Source organism: Protopterus annectens, chromosome 3.part0 (genome assembly GCF_019279795.1).
Source record: "Protopterus annectens isolate FY-2018-M chromosome 3.part0, PAN1.0, whole genome shotgun sequence".
NCBI classification, from domain to species: domain Eukaryota; kingdom Metazoa; phylum Chordata; order Ceratodontiformes; family Protopteridae; genus Protopterus; species Protopterus annectens.
This window is the reverse complement of record NC_056731.1, coordinates 384,036,140-384,058,615: the sequence shown is the minus strand read 5'-3', so window position 1 is coordinate 384,058,615 and position 22,476 is coordinate 384,036,140. Positions and strand designations below refer to the sequence as shown.

General features: G+C 38.6%; 1 protein-coding gene across 1 annotated transcript in view; it reads left to right on the top strand.

The window, feature by feature from the left end:
- POU6F2 (POU class 6 homeobox 2) overlaps positions 1–22,476 on the top strand; it is a 1,132,881-nt gene that overhangs the window by 816,572 nt on the left and 293,833 nt on the right. The window contains exon 5 of the mRNA XM_044065593.1: positions 14,773–14,922. Within this exon, the coding sequence (XP_043921528.1) occupies positions 14,773–14,922 (150 nt within the window). The remainder of the gene's footprint in view (positions 1–14,772; positions 14,923–22,476) is intronic.

The window sequence follows — 22,476 nt, the reverse complement described above, 5'->3', positions numbered from 1 at the left end:
CCAATATCTTTTGCATGTCAGGTACTCATATGGAGGTATTCCCACACTGGTATAACCCCTCAATCCATTACTGCAAGAAAGCTGGACAAACCCAGAGTGAATGGGGGCACAACGGGCCATACCTAGAGACAGACATTATAAATACTCTGAGTAACCTAGCAGGTGGCTAGTATAACAGCAGGCTGCAACAGGTCAGATTAGCTGCAGGATGTAAAAGCCATCACTTAAATGTCTCAGTAGTTACAACATGTCGGTGACCACTGTTTACGGTATAGTACTGGAAAATCACAAATTTATGACGAACGCAGCAGACATATGGGGCAAAATGCTGGACATTCTGCAAAAACATGTACAGGGAGAGGTATGCAGACTGTCACACTGTGTGTGGTGTTACATCATGTATTCCAGTCACATCATACCTCTCAACCTCTTAGAGCAAGAAATCTGGACATAGCCATGAATAAAAGTGGGACCAAGGCCCACAAATAGGGACAGGTTTTAAATATTTGCTTCTACAAACATAGAATGTTGATAGAATAACAGATCTTGCATTACCATGGATCTCCTTTGTGTATGGAGTCTGAAACTCAAATGTGTCATTATTTATTGACTTCAATTTTCACTGATTTGCCACTGATTTGCCAGAAAACCACAATGTTTTGTGAAATGGACCAAAAATTTGAGGCAAACTTATGGACAGTCTGTGAAGCTCTGTACAACTGTGGGGTGTGAGCCACATATTAAGGTCAGCAAACAGCCGGAGAATGCCTTGGACAATATCAGGGAACTGCAGTACTGTGGTAACAGGTGCAACAGCCAATGTCCTGCAGCACACATACTCCTGGACTGGAGTACAGGTAGCTCTGGCCTGGAGTCACCATGTAAGTACTGACAATCACACTGGGCATGTTCCTACACTTAGCTAACTTGAGCCCAAGTCTGTTGTCTCTGCCACCCAAAGGCATGCTATGTGGAAATATATCTGTACATACATACAGCTATGAATACATATCTGTCTCTCCCTCTCCCCCTCAAGCTTGATTAGTGTCGCTATCAGCATGTGCACACATATATATATTTGATAACAAGCTGCATATATAGCTATATAAAGTACAATGATACATAGAATACCCACATATATCTACATAACAAATTTACATAACGTACACACACAACAACATTTAAAGAGACATCCCTGTTATACACATTTATAAAGATATGGGTGGGGATGTACAAATGTCCCCACATACCCTAGAATGCTGAGTTATCTGCACTTACACATCACAACAGTGGTCCACTGGAAACAGACCAAGGCTGCAACAGTACATAATCCACTCATCCACAGACCCCTGTGTCTGCAGACTGTCACCTTGTAGACAAACAGATACACAAGTGGTGCAATGTACAATGGATGCAACACATGCCTTTGACAGGCCATATTGTCCTTGGCCACACATCTGCCTATCAAACTGCAAATAGCGACATATGGCCAGACTGGTAAGTGTACACACATAGCAGGGATATTACCAGGTATCCTACCCCTAGGACACTAGATACAATAATGGTACCAAGCAGTATCACTCTGCAGGCCACACATGCTGTCTAAGGCCAGTTTGTGTACTTCACAAATACTGTGCCTGCATTGACATCTACAACATACATAACCTGTAGTGAGTGTGATAAGTACTGTGAGCTGTTGTGTATAATACTAGATAGGAAAGATTTCTAATTTCACATCATCCAACTTTGTGTGTGTATCAATATATCCCCTCACAGTAGTATGGACATGCCCATATGGGCTATCTCCATACAATGGTATGCATTTTATGGTCCTGTGACTGGCTGCTGGTCTCTAAATTCCCTTCTCCACAAGGCCTGCTGATGTCATCCACCTTAACAGCACTGGCTGACAATCTAATAACAAACTCCGTGGTGCATGTGATAGGTACTGCATGCTATAGTGTGTACTTCTAGATAGGTAGGGGTTCTAATCTCACATCATCCAACTTGTATGTGTCTATGTGTGTAAATATATCCCCATGCAGCACTTCAGACAAACACGTATGGGCTATCTCAGTGCAATGGTTATGCATTTTATGCCCTGTGACTAGCTGCTGGCCTCAACACTAGCCTCCTTTACAAGGCCTGCTGATGTCATCCATCTTAAGAATGCTGGCTACCAATGTAATATTAGATAAACAGTGTGGCACATGCAATAAGTGCTGCAAGCTGTAGTGTGTAACTGTAGATAGGTAGGCGTTCTATTCTGAAATCATCCAACTTCTGTATGTGTGTATGTACATATATCCCCTTGTGGCACTATGGACATGCCCATCTAGGATATCTCTGTGCAGTGGTTATGCATTTTAAGGCCCTGTGACTAGCTGCTGGCCTATAATGTCTCTTCTCTACAAGGCCTGCTGATGTCAACCACCTTAAGAGCACTGGCTGACAGTCTAATAACAGATAAACTCCATGGCGCATGTGATAAGTACTGCAAGCTGTAGTGTGTAACAGTAGACAAGTAGGGGTTCTATTTTCACATCATCCAACTTCTGTATGTTTGTGTATGTACATATATCCCCTTGTGGCACTACATACATGCCTATCTCTGTGCAATGGTTATGCATTTTAAGGCCCTGTGACTAGCTGCTGGCCTCAACATTGGCCTCCTTTACAAGGCCTGCTGTCATCCACCATAAGAGTGATGGTTGACACTCTGATGTCAGATTAACTCTGTGGCACAAGCAATAAGTACTGCAAACTACTGTGTACTAGATAGGTAGAGATTCTAATCTCAGAGCATCCAACTTGTGTGTGTAAATATATTCCATTGTAGCACTAGAGACATGGTCATCCAGCCTATTTCTTTACATTAGTTATGCATTTTATGCCCCAGTGATAGCCACTGGCCCTAAATTGCCATAATCTACGTAAGCATAATTGTTGTCCACCACCATCTTGATTTGTACATGCAGAATACCCGGGTGACACATATTAAGGGTAGCAGACCTTGTTACAGAGTATGAAAGAATGATGATGCTGCACCTAGGGAGCCATGCACATATACCGGCATACCTTACTGATGTCATATTTCTGCTGTGCTGCCTTGCCATCCTGTGCTGCTGTATTGCTGCCATGTGTTGATAGGTGAACCGCTCAGACTCCTGGAACACAAACATACACAGGTCCATGACACATCTGTCATTCTGTAACACTACTGTCAGTGTACCATCAGGCAACAAAGATCACATAGTTTGATGTGTAGTCAAGATACATACAAGCATACAGTATCTGTCATGGCCCACAACAACTGCCATGGCATAACACTACTGCACTACACAAACACACATAAACTAATATAGTCACCATGTGCATCAGACAGATTTGCAGGTCCCTGCATCAATGGTACAGATGGCAGGGATGTGGTAAAGGTATCATCACATGCACATGGTGTGGTATGGGGTGCCAGAGTCCTAGGCCATATCAAACAGTTGACAGCATGTGTGTGAGTAAGGGAGGGGTGCTGGTTAAATGGTCCATGGAGAGGTGTTGTGTGTGTCTGTTGGTGACCTGCATGTGACAGTGGTGTTGGAGTGTGTGAGTGTACACAATCAAGCCCAGTGCTAGCTCTACATGTGTGTATGGTGGACAGCTGTGGAATGTATATAGCAGTTCACCATCTCCAGCTATGAACATGGGTACTGGCTTCACCAGGAGTAGCATGGGCACCACCATGCCCAAGGTCAGATGTGGTGCAAGTACATGATGGTGACTGCTGTCTATTGGGCCTGTGTCCACCATGGGACCTCCCAGGTCCATGTGCACATGGCCTGCCACATTGTGGTGTGGACAGCACACTTCCCTCAGTAGCGCTGGAGGTACTGCCACTACAGGAGCATGAGTGTGCATGACCACATGGACTCTCAGCAGATGGTGTTGCTGGCCAACATCCACGTGTCCGATGCCCAACTCCAAACAGATGTTCCAGCACAAACATGTGGTCAAAAACAGACACTGGCTCAGCCCATCATCTGTCCACTATATCAGTGAAACATTCCAGGGTGTCACCAATGTGGTGAAGGCAGTTACAGATGTGACAGACTGTTCTGCATCCATAACCCTAAGCATCCATCTGGTGTTGCATTCAGAACATGCCTGTGCCTCCTTGACAGCCCAAAACATGTGGGGAGTGACCTGTGGTATGACACCTGCAACAGGAGGTGGATGGGAGGCAGTCCTCCTTCAAGCACCCCTGTTAATCTGCCTGTGTGGGACCTCACCAGCTCTTTGGCTATGGCCATTGTCTGCACTCACTAACCCCATAGTTCTCACACTGTCCTGTATTATGTTGCCACCCTCTGACTGTCCAATATCTGTTGCATCTGGTGACTGGGTATGTGTGAGCATACTGAATGTGTGTGGGGACAATGGGGGATTTGATTGCTTCTAACAGGGCACTTTTGTGCTGGATTTGGGATGGTCTGCACTCCTAAATTGCCTTGCTATGTTTATTTAATAAATTTATATTTCTTGGCAACTTCCACTGGTGCTGGCCCTTTATCTTGGTTTGGGTCTATTTTTTTGGGGCTTGGCACTTGCCGTACCTACGAGGAGTCTGCTTTGGGCATAATAGGGATGTCAACCCCTGGGACAGATTCAGCCCCCTGACAACCCCACCTGTGTATCACTATGGTCATCATCATCATCAGAGTCTGATGAGACACTGACATCAGGGTGTGAGGGGGACAGACTCCAATCCCCCCCCCCATTCACCTGTGAGAAGCAAGACAAAAGCAGTACTTTACCACCTGCACTATTATGTATGGTAATCCATACAGACTCATACAGATGAGGATCCACAACTGGATTACATGTCCCACATCATCTTATCTCAGATCCCATGCACAACTCACAAACTCACAACATACACAGACAACTCAGGCCCTGTACAACATGCACATCACCTACATCCAGTTAACATTGCCAGTACAATACACCTGTGAGGTATGCAACATGACAGTGTAAGTGATAGAACTACACATACAACCCAGTATACCCATCTTGAGATGATATGCCAGTTGTAGTATCACTGCCTCAGGTATGTACCATCTCCCTATTGTGTTTGAAAGGGCATGTTGGAGTAATTGTCTATTAGTGAAAACATGTTAATGTTTGTACAAATACACACCCATCATTCCCTAGGCTATGCACTGCAGTTAACCACTCCAAAATGGAACATATAACTATTCTACTCTGGCTAAGCACAACAGTTGTGCATAAGGCAAAATGGCAGCCCTTAACATTCATAGGGTATATAATTTCTGTAAAACAGCAGTATCACACTTACCAGATACAGGACCATAGACTCTGGCCACACCTGATGGACCATGAAAAGGTGAGGGAGAACTATTGTCAGCAACACCAAATGTTGCAGTGTTGCAAGGTAATCTGTGCACAAATCCACATGTACAGTAACTAATGTGATACTGGCTATATTGCTGACATTCTGAGTATGTGTGCACAGCTGTGGACAAAAGCCAGCCCCTCCAGTGCAGATAGACCTGATGCCCATGTACTGGTCTGTAGAGCCTGCCACAATGACTGATACAGTATTATACTGCTGAATACAATAAGCTTACCTGGACACTCCTCTAATGTGTCACCCACCTCCAGGATGTATGGCGTGATGGATGCCTGGGAGCTGTTGGTTGATCCTAGGTTTGCCAGAAATTTTTCTGTGGCTGATAGTGGTTGTTCTGTCGCAGGCTGTCCACTAGTGGCAGCACAATCCCTGGCAACAGCAGCTGCCCTTTAACATGAAGCATTGAGCATATCCATGACCAGGTGCAGGACCAGCTCCTAGCTCCTGTCCTGATGGCCAATCTGATTATCAGCCCTCACAAGGTTGCTCCACACTGCTGCCCACTATTCATGATTGTGGCAACCCCTGGAAAGCAGGATGTGATGGTGGAGTCTGAGGGCATCCAGTATAGCATCATTCTCTGTAGATGAAAATGGTAGATGTCTCTATTAGTACATCATTCCTGCAAGACAACAAGAGGGGAACACATTTCAAGACCAGATACGTGGAAGTCCACTATGTACAGATCCTACACACTCATAATGGCCTGCACTATCCACTGTTCCCTCACACGGCATACCCCACAATTTGGCAACATCCTACATGTGTGGCTATGACCAAGATAATAGCAATACTGGGAAATGTCCCTTTGTGCCACAACAGATTCTGCTGTATGTCTCTACACCCATCACTGCAGTCTACTGTGGTGTGTCCCCTATGGGCAAATCCCCACTAATATATCATACAGCCATGGTTGGACAAATAGCAGTGTGTTATTACAACAACTATATGGAGACAGTCCAGCAACACCAGTGTGCCACAATTACAGAAAGCATTGCAAACCTGCTGTAGCATATGCTCTCTTTAGGCATCATACCTCTCAACTATACAGATGTTTGCAGAATGTCACTATGTTTGCCTCATAGATGTGTTTTTTTTTTGCACAAACTTGTGGATGTGTGACAAATGGCTGTCCAATCATTGATGGTCAATGTTAGGAAATTAAAACAGAATCTGACTGACAAACATCAGACCCCCTCAGAAAACACTTATGCTACAGTGATATCTGTTAATCTAGTCACATTCTTTGTATGGCCAATATGTACACTCTGTCGGTAAGTTTGGGCCTTTGTCCCCCTGGTAATTATGGCTTTGTCCTGCTTTGTTACTATAGGAGGTTGGGAGGTATGTTAGGCATAGCTCTCAACCAAACAGGGATGAATGTCCACAAAAGAGGGACTTAGCCAGAGTACATCTGGGATATTCAGGGACACTTTTACAATGTTAGTACTATGTATGTGTGACATTGACAGATTGAGAGGAGATGAATTACAGTACATCATTTGATGTTACAGGAGTGTACACCCTTACTTAGTGCCACTATGTCTTATGTGTAATCCAGTGTCTTTACTACAACAACCGACCATTGTAGGAGGGATTGACAGGGACAGAGCGGAGATGTGAATCAAAGCAGGGACAGTTGAGAGACATTCCTGTAGGTGTTGGACAGTTGAGTATCATTGACATGTCAATATCATAGATCTAGTACAAGCCTACTGTTTTAATCACTATTCCTGATACCTCCATCCTCCCATCTGCATCCCATTTTATGGGGAAATCTAGTACATACCTGGTAGAGTGATGGATTCCTTTTTTTTGAAGCATTACTCTGCAAATGCTTTGCACAAACGCTATCTGTGTGAGTAAAACCACATGCAGACCTGTTCCCCATAAGCAGTTGCTTGCCTTTTGTAGGTAATGCTCATTAACAGGTAATTGCCTCTCCACAAATCTGTGGCTCACAATTGCTAATTGCATCCAAAACAGCTTAATTGCACTGCCATTAGCTAATGATGTGGCACCACAGTACAATTTTATATAAGGCCCTCATGTAGGCCTTGACCCCTTTCTTAGTTTTTGAGATGGACATTACTGGGATGTGGAGAAGACAGCATCACAGAGGATAAGTATAAATACTGTCCACTGTACAGATGTATGAAGTATGCCCACAGTTTTGCCTTATATGTTTGTTCAGTGTCTTATGACATTGTGGTCATCTGGCAGTTCACTGACAAACATTGTGGGTTGAGGTCAGTAAGGGGAGAGAAACATGTCAGTGTCACACGTCATACCTGTCAGAATATGCATGCTAATGCAGTAACTGCTATTCTATCAACTTGCTATCTATATAAGGGCAAATTGTTAAACATGTCCCTATCTCTGGGCCTTTGCCCCTACCTCCACTTCATGTATGGTTCTGTCCAGATCCCTTTGTTATAGGGGGTTGGGAGGTATGGTTGGTCTGTAGCAGCTACCTTAACATACAGCTGTGTATGCTCCAGGCTGCAGCTGCTGCTGCAACATAGGATACATAGGGGGAGTGTGAACAGTTTGGAGGATAGCAAGCTGTATGTGTAACTGTGGCAGCAGTGTCAGTGCTGTTGTTACAGCAGAGCCAGGGTAAGGGTACCCTTTATAGTCCAATCAAGGCACATGCTTAAGGTACATCTGTTTTGCAACAGTGACAATAGCAGAATAGTAGGTGACAAATAGTTAGACTATATGAATATGTGCAGTGTGTCACTACCTGCAGGCCTCTGACTTGCAAAACTAGGTAGCAGATAATTCAGTAGCAGTAACTTATGTGGATTAAAATTGCATGACTCAATCACTACTTGCTGTCTTCACAACAATGTAATTGAAGTGCAACACACTGGACTCAAACCCAGGACTGTGTGTGGCAAAATAGACTATATACAAAGCATTTAACAGATTGAGCTACTGAGTCAGTACTGCCGCAGCTGTATTTACAAGAGATATGTGCAGACATGCAGGCTGTTGTCTGCATCAATCAGTATGCGCATGGCTTTCAAAGGCAGTTTTTCTGCCGCATGGTCCCAGTTGAACATATGAACTTTGCCATTGATGCCTTAGCAGGTGTGTTTAAAGATGTTGCTGATAAAAGGGAACATTTACCTGCTATCCCAGGCCTCATATACTGCCATTATTATTTATTTGGCTGTCTACTGGTGTATTTTTGCATCTGAGTCCCAGGTACACTCCCATTTTTTCCATTAGGTTTAATTTCAGTCTGTCAGTGGCAATCAGTATGTTTTGCTGAAAAAAGGTGTCTTAATTAAGATCTGTGTGGTGTAGTGTGTTAATGCAGTAGGCTGTAGTTAACAAGGGCCTGGGTTTGAAACATGACAGAGATGATTATTTTGTACATGTATACTTCTTTTCCTCTAGTTCTCTCCCTTTATTGGACTTCTACAGTGATTTTTGTGGTTACCAGTTTGGATTTCCACTGCCATCTCCTTTTTTGGTATTTTGTACATGTGCTTAACAATGTGTGAAACACATAAGTTCATTAAGGCTCATTAAAGCTCATTTAAGCAGATTTACATGGTGAGGCGCTTCTCTTAGCTCCATGCAAATCTGTGCTAAAAATTCAAAAGAAAAGAAAAAGGGGGTGATAGGACAGTGATGAAATGGGGGCAAGCGGGGGAAAAACATAGTGAAAGGCAGGTAGGGATGTGCAGGAAGGGTGTAGGAAAGAACCATAGCTTTCTATTTCTTGTACAGCAACAGCTATGCATTTTGACAGATTTTGTGGATGAATTTGGACTCTTACACCTCAGAGAGAGGGGGTGAAGACAACATAAATATGTTGTCAAGTAAATTGGACCAAATTAGTTGTGTCCAGTGGACATGTGTGCAAAATTAGGGCGATATTTTTTTTCTGGGACAGGTGCCCATTTTTTTTAAGCAGAGAATGGAATGTTGGGGAAGGGATATAGGTACGTGTGGGGAGGTAAGTTGGGTAGGAGAGGATGCAACTGCAGACAGACAAGACAGCAAACATGGGTGGTGTGTGACACATGAGGGGGATAACCACCTTGGATGGAGAAGGTGTTGTGGAATGTGCCTCCAGAGAGCAGCAGCATGACTGACATCCCCACCCATGGGCAGTCGACACTGATCCTTCATTGCCCCAAAGGTGACTGTGCTGGAGGCTGGGTGCCACTGTGCCCTCAATCCACAACAGGTGATATTTATAGCTCCAATGAATGATCCTGCACACCATGGCTGGTAGTTGCTGTTGGGTGACTACTGCCCCTCCCCCACCACTCCCAGGGAGGAGGCTGGGCCCCATCCCCTGAGGTGGTTCCACCCAAAGGTTGTGCATGGGCAGCAGAGGGGGCACCACTGGCCTGGGTCCCAGATGTGCCAGGACCCATTGCCACAGGCAGCTGATGTAGGGTAGGTGGATCACTGGGAACCGGCCTACCCTGTCATGCTGTGATGATGGAAGTATAGCAATAAGTATAGGTTAGTTATGAACAAAATCATTGTTAGTAATAACAGCATGGCAGAACAGTGGAAATAACCCCATTATATTTCAATGCATATTATGTGAAACACAACAGTAAATAACAGAACAGTCAGTATATTAACAGCATGTCAGTAACAGTTAAGGCATATGGCCACCAAAATAGGTAATTCATATGTTAATATGCAACCATTTTAATACATAACAATAATAAAACACATGCCCCAAAATAAAGTTTAATGTAACAGGATAAGTTAATAGTAAACCATAACCAAAGAATAAGAATAATAAATAAATGAAGACAAGGGATGGGGAAGAGAAAGAAATACAGTCCATTAATATGATTATAGGCTATATAGTTGACAACAATACTGCTACCTACTCTACAGGTCTGTCCTTTCTTTATGTGTACAAGTGCCCTATAGCTGCTGTAGCATATCCATACCTCTCAAGCTATCCACATGGGACAGTATGGGCCAAGCTGTAACAACTGCAGGTACACAACTACACAGAACACTTGCATATCAGGTTTTGATATAAATGAATTAATAAAATATAAACTGGTTTGCGCTATTAAAAACAGTTTTTTGCCACTCAGAATAGTTGAAGTTACTGCTGTCACTCCATTATTTTGTGACATAGTCTATTATTTATTTATTTATTGACATATGATTACTGGGAAATTTCGAGTATAGGTGCCCATTTTCATTGGCGGTCCAGGGAGAAAAGCTCCAAGGTATTACAAAAACATTTTAAGAACAATATGGTACAGTCTTCAAAAATAATACAAAACATCTACAATTTAATTATGCCACACTAGACATAATGTGAATACATTTTTAAGAATAAGTACAGCTTATATGACAATTTAATATTTAGAGAAATTTTAGACAGTTTACAGGAATTAAAGGTAAATTAGTAAAATACAAACAGGAACTGTAATATGAATTGAGAAAAAAAAAACAGGATTCTAGCATATTAAGTGAGGAGGGAAATTGATTGGAGCAAGGAAGTGAGTGAAGAAGGGGGAATAAGGGGGTCTAAGGTTTGAATAGGTACTGGTTCATATTTAGGAATTTAGTTTATCCTGGGCTTGAGCAAGAAAAGAAACACATTTTGACTAGGAAGTCTTTCAGAATAGTTTTATAGGGCTGGAGACAGGGTACTGACCTGATAGAAACAGGTAAGGAGTTCCAGGCCTTAGTAACATGGTATGAGTACAGTCTGTACTCAGCAGATTTATAGATTTGGGGAGAGAGGGGAGTTGTTGGTCTCCAGATCATAATGACTGAGTGGGAAGAATGGTATTTAGTGTTGGACAAGCAGATGGATGCTGTATAATTTTATTGGTGGTAAAAAGTTGTGTATATCTTAGTTGATGGGGTAGTTCTAACCAATTCAGGCTTTTTAGTGCTATACAGTAGTGGGTTCTGAAAGGGGTATTTACTGAAAATGTAGCAACTTTAGTATAGAATTGTTAAAATGTTGCTTTTTGCAATGCCTGGTGAATAGTAAAGACGGGAGTGCCATAAAGTAGTGAGGGGAGGAGGTAAGTAGTGGTAAGTTCGGTTTTAGTTGTATCGGTGAGAATATATTTGTTCTGTAAAGTATCCATAGTGTTTGGTGATATATACAATTTTGTATATGCAGGTCAAATTTAAGATTATCATCCACTATCATCCCTAATAATCTACTATGAGAAATGACTTAAATGGCTGAATTATTAAGAAAGAATATTTTACATTTTGTTTTTTCATGACAGAGGGAAAAAAGAAGTTTATTTTTTTAGTGGGGGGTTTCAAAGTTTAATCTTTGCTTGAAGTTACATTTTTGGATATTAAACTTAGATGAGATGTTAGGTTAAGGTGCTTTTTTAGTAGTATATTTAGGAAAAACACCTTTTCCAATAATTATTTATATTGGTCAAGTAATCACCTGGGTTTTATGAAAACAACATTCCAAGGGGGTAATATATTCGAGCATCTCGTATGATCAGTGATGATGATGAATTCCTGAGGGAAGTGGAATACATTACTAATTTGTTTTTACAAAGAGGTTATCCAGCAGCTCTATTAGATAAAACAGCTTTGGAAATCAAAACAAAAAAGAAAAGTAATTGTCTGCCTATTCTAAGGGATAGTTTTCAAGCAAAGTCTAAAATTGAGTCAAACATGTTCAAAGAGTTACCACGCTGCTGTTTAGAGATGTCTGTTGACACTTCTAGTATTCAAAACATCATCACAGACAATTGGAGAATTATTAGTGGTCATAAGGATGTTGGACAGGTTTTAGGAAGTCCACCACTATATGCTAACACTAAGGTTAACAGTATTAAACAATTATTGGAGAAAAATACAAATCAGAAAGATAAAGTAACAAGTTTTAATACTAGTAAAGATAAAGGAACCTATAAATGTAATGGATAGCTGTAGGTTTATCTATGAAGGCCCTTTTGTAGCATTGCCTCACATGGATTTCACATTTTATTTTAAATATAGATATGGATGTGCAACAACTGGGGTTGTGTATCTTGCCCTGTGTTCATCTTGTGATTCATTTTATGTAGGTATGACTACAAGATGCCTACGTGATAGAATTCAAGAACATTTAAGGGCAGTAAAGGAAAAAAGATGAAAACAATGCCCTGTATAAGCATTCAAAACTATGTAGTAATTTTCATAAGTTTTTATTTACTGTATTAGAGCGGGTTAGCTTTGACAAGAGAGGGGGTAATTTTAGGAATCAAGTAGAAATTTGTGAAGTTAGTTGACAGATAAAGTTGAGAGCTGATATGCTGCCAGGTTTAAATGAACACATTAACATAAAGTGTTTTTTTAGAAAATAGGAAACAAAATGGTTAAGTTCAATGAGCAATGTGTATTACTGAATTAAAGTATTAATTGGTTAATTACTTCTACATTTTTGTTTAAACTGGTTGAGAATGGTGACTTTTTTTATTCTGATGAAGTGTTTTATGAAAGTGGAGATTAAACATTTTACGCCCATCATCTACCTTGGATTTCTTCTTTGTGAAGTGAATTTTTTTGTTTTATTTATTGGTTTTGTTCGCTTGGCCCTTGTGGTGAATTATTTTTAGAAGCTCTGCTGAGCTGAATTTTGGTATTAGTTTGTTGTAGGGAGAAAAGTGGTAGTTCCTGTGAAATATTAAAGCAATACAACCCGCTTTGTTCTTTGTATAGTTGTTATGGATGATATCATAACCAGGGGATATAATTGAGTTGTTTATGCTGGGTTTAAGCCATGTTTCAGTTATGGTGAGAATTTCAGGCTTCTGCTATCCAGGCATGTAGTTCAGTAGTTTTATTTCTTATGCTTCTAATATTTATGGCAGCAGAAGTTAGCTCACCAGGGGTTGGGGACTGACCATTGTGAGGGTCAGAATAGTGTGTGTTAGGGAATTGTCTTAATGTTGGTTGTAATAGGTGGGACCAGATTAAGGTGAATGCCTCCTTCTAGGAATATTTTAGTATATTGAGGTATGATCGATTCTTGTATTTTGGAAAGTATTTTTTCACTTAATTTTATTCTGAGTTGATCTGAAATAGAATTAATCAATATATATTTGGGTTAAAGGCAAGGTGCATCATTAACCAAGTTTGGTGTGATGTGTGGAGAAGTTAGGGAGGATGTATGGTTAGACATTTGGGACATAGCTGGAGAGATGCTGCTATTACTGAGTCATAGTGGGATGAGAGATGGCTCAGTAGGAGAAAAAGACTAGAGCATATGTTGAAGAGTAGCATGATTAAGTAAATAAGTATTTTATTGACTGCATGTAGTCGGGAAGTAGGAATCAAGAAGAAAGTGAGAAGTTGCATGGCTGTAGGATTTTCAGTTGCTGTAGAGTCTGAAAGCTGATAGAATGCCAGTAGGGAGGAAGGAAGGCAGGGTCTCAGATGATGGAAGAGAGTTCTGTTGTCCTGATATTTTCTTTTACATTTCTGAAATGTAAGAAATAGAGGGGTTTGAAAGGAAAGAGTATGAGGACATAGTTAAGATAGGAAGCAATGAGGGTTTATTTTGGGAAAGTATTCAAACACAACCTACATAATTGGATGGGAGACTGTAAATTTGCCCCTAGGGTGGCACCCATGTCCCTCCTGGACAGGGGCAGCTGGTGTTGACCACAGACCCACTCTGTTCATAAATTCATTCTGCAAACTACCAAAAAAAGAACAAATGGGGATACTTGGGATTAACATGGCCAGGCTTGTAAAGGCTCTAGGGCCACTAGCCTAGTAACCTCCTATGAACCTATGAACCATTGAGTTGAAATGTAAACTGACAGAGAAGTACTATTGGAGAGGGGTCTGAGTATGAATGGATACAGTACAAAGCAGAATGGGAGGGAGAAAGGTTGTTAGGAATGATACTAAATGTTAGATGTAAGTTGGGAAATAGGAAAATAGAAACAGGAGTGTTTATATGATAGCAGAAAAGTTGTTTGGGGATAGTTAGGGAATGGATCTCACAGCTGAAATGTAGGTAACAAAGGTAGGCTCAGCTGACTGCACTTTGCTTGTGGCTGTAGATATCAATTACATATCTCAGTGTGAATGATAGGCTTTATTATATGAGAAACTACACAGAGTAGGACATATATTTGTGTTGTACTTTTTTTTTTCATTTTGTGGTAATACAGTCATTACTGTTCATTTAATCAAAAATGCAAACAAATCTTTTCCAGAGAAGTCTAAAAATAGAAAAAGGAGTACTCTTTGAATCTTCATTGCCAACAGATCAAAATACACATAATTTGGATGAGTTTTAAATGATATACAAACACTTTTGCAGATGTTAATTTAACTATGTTTTTATTGTCCAATTTTTATAGCTGGTGAACAATCCTTTAGTGAGTCAAGCAGCGGCGGCAGCAGCTGCAGCAGCAGCTATGGGGTCCATCGCTGGCTCACAGGCCTTCAGCAACACACTGACGAATCTTCAGGGGGTCACAGGTCAGCTGGTTACAAATGCACAAGGACAGGTAAGGGAGCAATAATTTCAGGTGTATCCTCAGCTTTAATTGTCTACAGTTTATGTTAAAGAAATACGAACCAAAAATAGATTTTAATTGTATCCTACTTACATATACAGACTGTTTGCTTAGGGAAAAAAAAAACAATAATCAGTTCTGAAATATTTTTATTTATTCATTTTACTTACTTATTTCCTTATTTTTTATCAAATGCAGTTGATTATGATAATCTAGACGTGTCTGAAATGGCAATGCTATAGATATTGATTTGCAAGGTTCTAACAAGAAAAATAAATTAAGCTATGTAATAAATCATGCACAGAGACAGGCTCTACATCCATACAACACAAGTGGGAACATGGCCACTTATATTTCATGTTTTTCTTTTTTCCCCACTATTTCCCTTAGTATTTTAAAGTGCAATTGTAATGTGTAGTAGGACTTTTAAAATAGAAACTGTACTCTAGCATTTTCCCTTTTGGGGCCATGAGCCAGAAATATGTGCACTTTTTTGAACCTTTTCTAGCTAAAAGAATATGGGAAAGTGCCAGTGTGCAACACCATTCCCACATGTGGATTTGGTGGGATACAAAGAAAATGTGGGCATATTAAGAAGTTTTAAATGTAAACAGACACAAACACAGACACACTCACACCCTCTAAGTGGAACATGACAAATGCAGCTGAAGCAAGGTTGACTCAGTGGGACAGCAGTTAGCATTGTTGCCTCGCAGCTCTTGATTTTCTAGATAGATTCCCTCTAAAATGATTGCTACTTACATAGTACTTCCCAATGTATTTTACAGCCCCTTTCTCTGAACCTTCTGAAGATGTTGTAGGTGGCTTATTTATAGGATGAATAATGAACATTATATTCTATAGCTGGACATATCAGTGATGTATATAGAGGTTCATTAACTTCCTTTGATGTGCCACTTAAAGTACAGGGTGTGGTACAGACTAAGCATATCCACTTTTAGTGCAGTGGAAAAGGCCTAATTTATACTCTATAAAATTATGCCTTTTATTTCATTAACTACCTGCGGCATCTCTCAATTAATGTAGTAATTTAAGTATATATCTATTTGTCAAATTTGACAATACTGCAGTTAGAGGCACTGTTAGTAAGCCTGTTGTTACTTTGCAAGTACTGATGCTGTTTATATAATCTGAAAAGTGTTTTGTATTCTAAGGGAAGGTATTATTATTCTTCAGTTTGTAGATCAAACGCTAGTGTGAGCTGTACTTATAGGTTGATACACACATACACACACACACACACACACATATATATATATATATATATATATATATATATATATATATATATATAAAAACAGGGTGGACAAGAATATTCCTGGCATCAAACCTTGAGGAACTTTACCAGAAACTTTAGCATGCAAAGTGCAATGGTTGCTTTTTTATTTTCTCCCCTGAATAATTGCTGTTCATACCATATTTGGGGACAGGTACGTCCTTTGCAGGTTATATGCTGAGATTTTTACCTATAGCTGTTTTTTTAGTTATAATTGTGTGTTAACTTGAAGTGCTCATCACTGTGTATGCATTCATTTCATTATGTCAGCTTTCTTATCTTCTGTCTATTGTATTCTTTTGGGGAGAGACTAAAATTGTCAATTGGGATTTGTGTTCTACCCCAATGAAAAAATAAAAATAAATGTAAATAAAAAGTACAGATTACTTTCATAGAGATCTGAATTTACAATAATTAACACCCCAAAGTGTTAACCAATCCACAAAAGAACAAATTGACAGAATATTTGTGAATACCTCTGTTCTTTAAACTGATTTCCATACATCTGCTGAAATATTCCTCTCAGTAGTAATCAGACTGCAGTTTCATAACCTTGCAAAAATAATAATTTTATTCATTCCCTTTTCTGGAATGAAATATTTGCTAAGTATATGGATGTAGCCTAGGACTAGAAGCAACCAGGGTGACATGATACTGAGGAATGCAATATTTAACAGTTTACAAGATTATGTCAGAGAAATGTAAAGAAATACTCTGATTATAAAGGACATGTGGAGGAAAGAGAAGGAAACACGGGCAGCAGATTGTAGGAACTAACTTCTACTGGATCTCTGGAAGTACTTTTTGTCACAGGAAAGAGTTATGGACCCATGGATTGGACTAACAGAATGTGTAGTGAACAAGGAATACACATAGGTATTCAGTAAGGTGGCAAAAGGGTGAGGCAATGGAACAGAAGTAGATTGTTAATTCAGTTTAAGTGCAGTTTGGCCAGGCTTATTGTGTCCTTCTGCCATCATGAAAATGTAATGTAATATATTGTCTATCGCTTAATTTGCTTAATATATATATTGTTCTGCCTGTGACTGAAGAATCAGGAAATGTTTAATATTGCAGATTTATTACGGATGTGAAAATAATACAGTTCAGTAAAAAATGTTTACCTCTAAAATTTATGGTATGTTTAGTCCCCATTGCTATTATTTTTATTAAAGTCAGTTTTTGCATGTATTGGTATTTATTATTATACACAGTGTAATAAGGTGTACAACATAATTCACAATTGAAGTCTACAAAGAAAATTCATTTTGCTCAATAGTATGTATAATGAGGAAAGCAATATTTAACAGAGTTGAAATATAATTGTATACTGCAGTGATTTGATTTCTTATGTACACAGAATTTACTTTTGCAGAACAATTATACAACACTTAAAGACCAGCACAGCTTTTCCATTTAAGGATTATAATCTATATATAATATAAAATTAAGTTTTCATCCAAAAGTGATACACACTTTTAGACATCACAGCATCCTTTTGTAAATACTTGAACTGCTCAAAAGATTAAAAGTAAAGGAAGAAAACCAAATGATTTGGTTCGTGTAGCTGGCCAGAGTCTGTCAGCTGGTGTTTGAGATTGTTTATTGTCAGCTTCACTTAGCAATACTGAATTCCAGAGAGTACCAGCCCTCACCCTCACCTCAGCTAGATTCAAACCCCTAGAGGAGTGAGCCAAGAATAATTAAGGGGCCATGCTATCAGATGGATAGCACTGTTAATAAGCCTTGTTTCTTTTTTCATCCCTTCTGCCATAACTCAAACTGACTGTGTAAAAACAAACTATACATTTATTGAAACAATTTATAAGGACGGTGAAAATAATTATTCCTGTAAAATTATAACTTGGCAAACTATACAGCTTTTAATAGTTATACAACAGTATAATTCATTAAACTAAGGCCAAGAAATGAAGCATTTCACAAAAAAGTGAATTTTGTCAAATGAAGATAGACGCATCACATAAAAGTTAATTTTCTTAATGGTATATTTATAAGATCATGGGAGAAGCCATAGTCTTTTCCTGATATTATTTCAGATTTCAACAATGCTATAGAGAGTGGTGTGTCTGTCTCTCTCTCTCTGTATATATAAATATATATATATACATACATATATACAGAGTAAACATTGCCAAATTGCCTTTTAAACGTTAGTGTCCCTTTCACAAAAATACAAAAGCTGGTTAAATGCCGACCTTGTCATATTTAGTGGGCAGGTGCTGAATTGTTCTATCACTACCCCAACGGTTGAACGATGGAGCTTGTCAAAATAAGGCCTTATCTAATGAATCATCTTATCACAGGTGCACACAACACATATTAAAGGAAGATTGTATGAACAATCTGCCCTCCACAACAACCTTTCAGTATCTGACTTAATCCTTCTTTTATTTCACTTCAATAATATATTTCTGTACTATAGCCAGCTTTGAATGATGATTCTGAAAGCTATAAAATATTCAATTTAAGCCCAGAATTACAACATTACTTTTAATACTAAAAACTGTGACAAACATTACTGAAGATATGCATTTTTCAGTTTTCAGAGGTAGGTATAAATAATACACTAAAACTGCAAAAACAACAGACACAAACACTGTAAGTAAGCTGAGTACATTCTAACGTATTCACTAGAGAATCTTATTTAGTTTTCTATCACTGAAAGTTACCCCAGGATACTGTGATTTTCAGTAATGGGGTAAAATATAAGGAAATAAAAAGAAAAGTGCTGTAATGTGCAGATAAATGTGCTAAGAATTGTGCAGGTCCACATTAATTTCATTTTGACTTATTCATAGGTTTATAAATAGGCAGTTTCTGTTTTTGTGCTTGACTTAACCAATCCCATTTGGTTATAGATTGACCTGACTCATCTCATGGTTGATAATTATATAGTACCCCTAATCAGAATAACTGGGATCATACTATAGATAATTTGAGGGGACCCATGCAGGGGATAAAGCATTTAGGAGCTGCCTCTGTACATGGGGCAGTCCTGGGTTATATTTTCTGTCTGCAATCCATAGATCCAAATTGTACTTGGATATGGACAGGGATGATCTTTGCTTTATGAGGATGGGGAGTCTGTTTCAGAATAGGGGTATCCTTAGTAAGATATACCTGTCTCGCCAAACCATTCTGCTGATGTTGCAGAAAAGGTTTGGATCCCTAGACCAAGTAGTTCTAATAATATTTGGCTTTCTGATGTGCTGTAAATCCATCATTACTGGGTCAGAAGATGCCTTGTAAGCCAGATACAGGTTACTTCTTAGCAGTCTGATACAGAGTATAGTGGAATTATTATTATTATCATTTATATTATTATTATTATTATTATTATTATTATTATTATTATTATTATTATTATTTATTTATTTATTTATTTTACATTTCTTTACCAGGACAGTCCGACTGGATGCATGTCCATTTTCAGTGGAGGCCCAGTGAGAAAAGCTCCAAAAAGACATTCAACAAACTCTTACATTTTTACATTTTAAAACACAAAATAAAACACAAATAAAAGGATTTTCACACAGATGTAAACAAACACAAAACAGATACGCAAACAAATTATTACATTTTTCCTCAGATGGAAAATTCTAGACAGTGTTTTTAAGAATGATAGGGTATTGAATGCCTAGTAGGCTAACCTGGTAGTAGATCCAAGGAGATCATAGGATTTATAAGTTAAGAAACAAAGTGTAGGCAGAAGTCCTCCATGTGCACACGAGTGATGGTTAGAGTTAGTGTGCATTAGGACAAGGTCATAGCCATCGTTTTTTAAAGTACTGAATCAGACTTTTCTTGAAATGAGGTAGAGAGAGTTCAGATGTAAGATTAGCAGGAAGAGAATTCCAAGTTTTGCCAACAGAGTTAGCAAACAGAGATTCTCCGGCTGTGTTGTTGGATTTGAGAGTTTGAACTAGTAGTCTTTCAGATGAATGAAGTGCGCTAAGGTTACTGTAGGGGGTGATGAGGTTTTTAAGTAGGGGTGTATTATTTCGTTGGTACAGGATCTTGTGTGCAACTATTAGTTGATTAACCTGAAGTAGGTTAGGCAGTTCAAGCCATCCTAGCAGATTTAGGTTATGACAGAGATGAGTTCTGTACCAAATCTAGCAATGTGATTGTAGCTGCTAGTAAGTTTATTAAGGTTAGTTATTATTATTACTGTTACTGTTATTATTAGTACTATTATTATTGTTATTATTGCTTTATTATTGTTATTATTATTGCTATTATCATTGTTAATATTATTATTGTTATTATTTGTATTATTATTCCTCATCTGTTGTAATGAATAAGAGTTTAAATTAATGAATCTTGGCTGTAAGGTTGAATGGTTGGAAGTTTTTTCTACAAACTGTTTTAAATATATATATATATATATATATATATATATTATCTGTTGCTTTATTGCTCTTATTCTCCTCAAAAAACTCTTAATAGCTGTTTATCAGATGAAGAGTTCTGTTTATTTTCTGTCAGTTCTTATATAGCTAGGGCTAACTATATTTCATTTTAAATGCACAGAGCTAATTAAGGTTCCATTTTTTGGGGTGGGTGGGGGATTGGAGTAAGTAGTATATCAGGGGACTTTTTATAATTCTTCCTCGCGTCTATTGTTGTGAGATAGTTCTGAATTGTACTATGATTTAAAGTAAAGTAAAAGTTTAAAACCTATCATATAGGTTATATGCTGTTATCAAGTAACCGTATTTTTGATGGTGGACCTTTTTGGAATGATGTTTGTGATACTTGGGAGGCTTTAAAGGATTAACAGTTGAATATAATATGAATCAATTTAAGATATTGTATGTTAAATGCAGAAATATAAGACAGTCTGTGAAAAGCAACATGTTTTCTAAATTTTGAAATTTCAAATGATTCTGGCTGAAATCATTCATTAATCTCACTAAATGTGGAAGTTTACTGTACTATGGCAGAAGGAGTTAGAGCAAGTTGCTAATCCTTCTGCATCATCTAAAAGGAATAGTATTTGCTGATGTAGCAGTAAAACCTAGGGTGTAACTTAAAGTGGGTTAAAAAAGGTAAAAAATCACAGTACAAGTTGTTTAGTGTCCAGATTTTGTTAAGCTGATACAAATGTCCAAATAAAACTGAGCCAGAATATTGCACAACTTTAAATTAAGCCATCTTATCTTAAAAAAAAAAATGGTAATCGACATCCTGCCTAGATGTGAAGTCTGGTTGGAAACATTACAACCAATTTGGCAGGAAGCTGTACTTAGGTATGTGCAGGCTGGATGTACACATTACAACCACTTAGGTGTGGGGACAGACATGTTACAGTGACTTAGGCAGGAGGATGTGCTTATGTATGTGAAGGCTGGTTGAACATGCTACAACCATTTACATGAGAAGATTAAATTAAGCATGTAAAGGCTGGCTGACATGTTATGGCTAGTTAGGCAAGAGAATGTAGTTATATGTGTGAAGACATTTAGGTTCTTCATTCAGTTTCTGGTGCTTTGCAGTTAGTTTTTGGAAAACTGATGTCTGCAGGATACATTGTAGCTACAAAACTCACTAGTTGCCTGCATATAATTGTTTCCTGAGTTGGCGAATATAGGTAGATGTTTTATTATATGTGAATAATAATTCTGTGTTTGATCCTATAAACCTTTGTTCTAGCACATACAAGTTATGATCACCAGATGAGACTCATCAGCTGGTGTGGTAATTTACAACTTTAATAGTTTGTATACATCATGTCTCAACTCTTTGTTGAGTATGTATAACATATATAAGTGTCAGAATGGATTTTCTTTGGTGGAATTATTTCAAACATTACAGCTGTCAAAATAGATGTCTGTATTTCAGACCAGAAACATGTTTGTATTCTATGAGGAATGAACACAATTATATTTTGCAAGTTAAATGAAACTTATAGTACTGCTTTGCCACGAAACAAGTGACTATTATGCAACATTGCTTGCCTACGAGAAGTAGTTAGATAGTTTGGCCATGTCTTGTTATAAGTTCTGTAATAAATACAAATTTGTTTGTGTAAAGAGAAATTGCTTCATGGATGAGATCATGGACAGATGTAACAGCACTGATAAGTACTGAATGATGATTGCATGTGTCAATTAAGGATATGAATTATAACTGGAAGGAATTTTCCAGAATATTGTCATGTGAGACTTGCCTGTACTTTGCTTCATGTAGTTAAAGTGTATACTTCTGCCATGATAGTTACATTA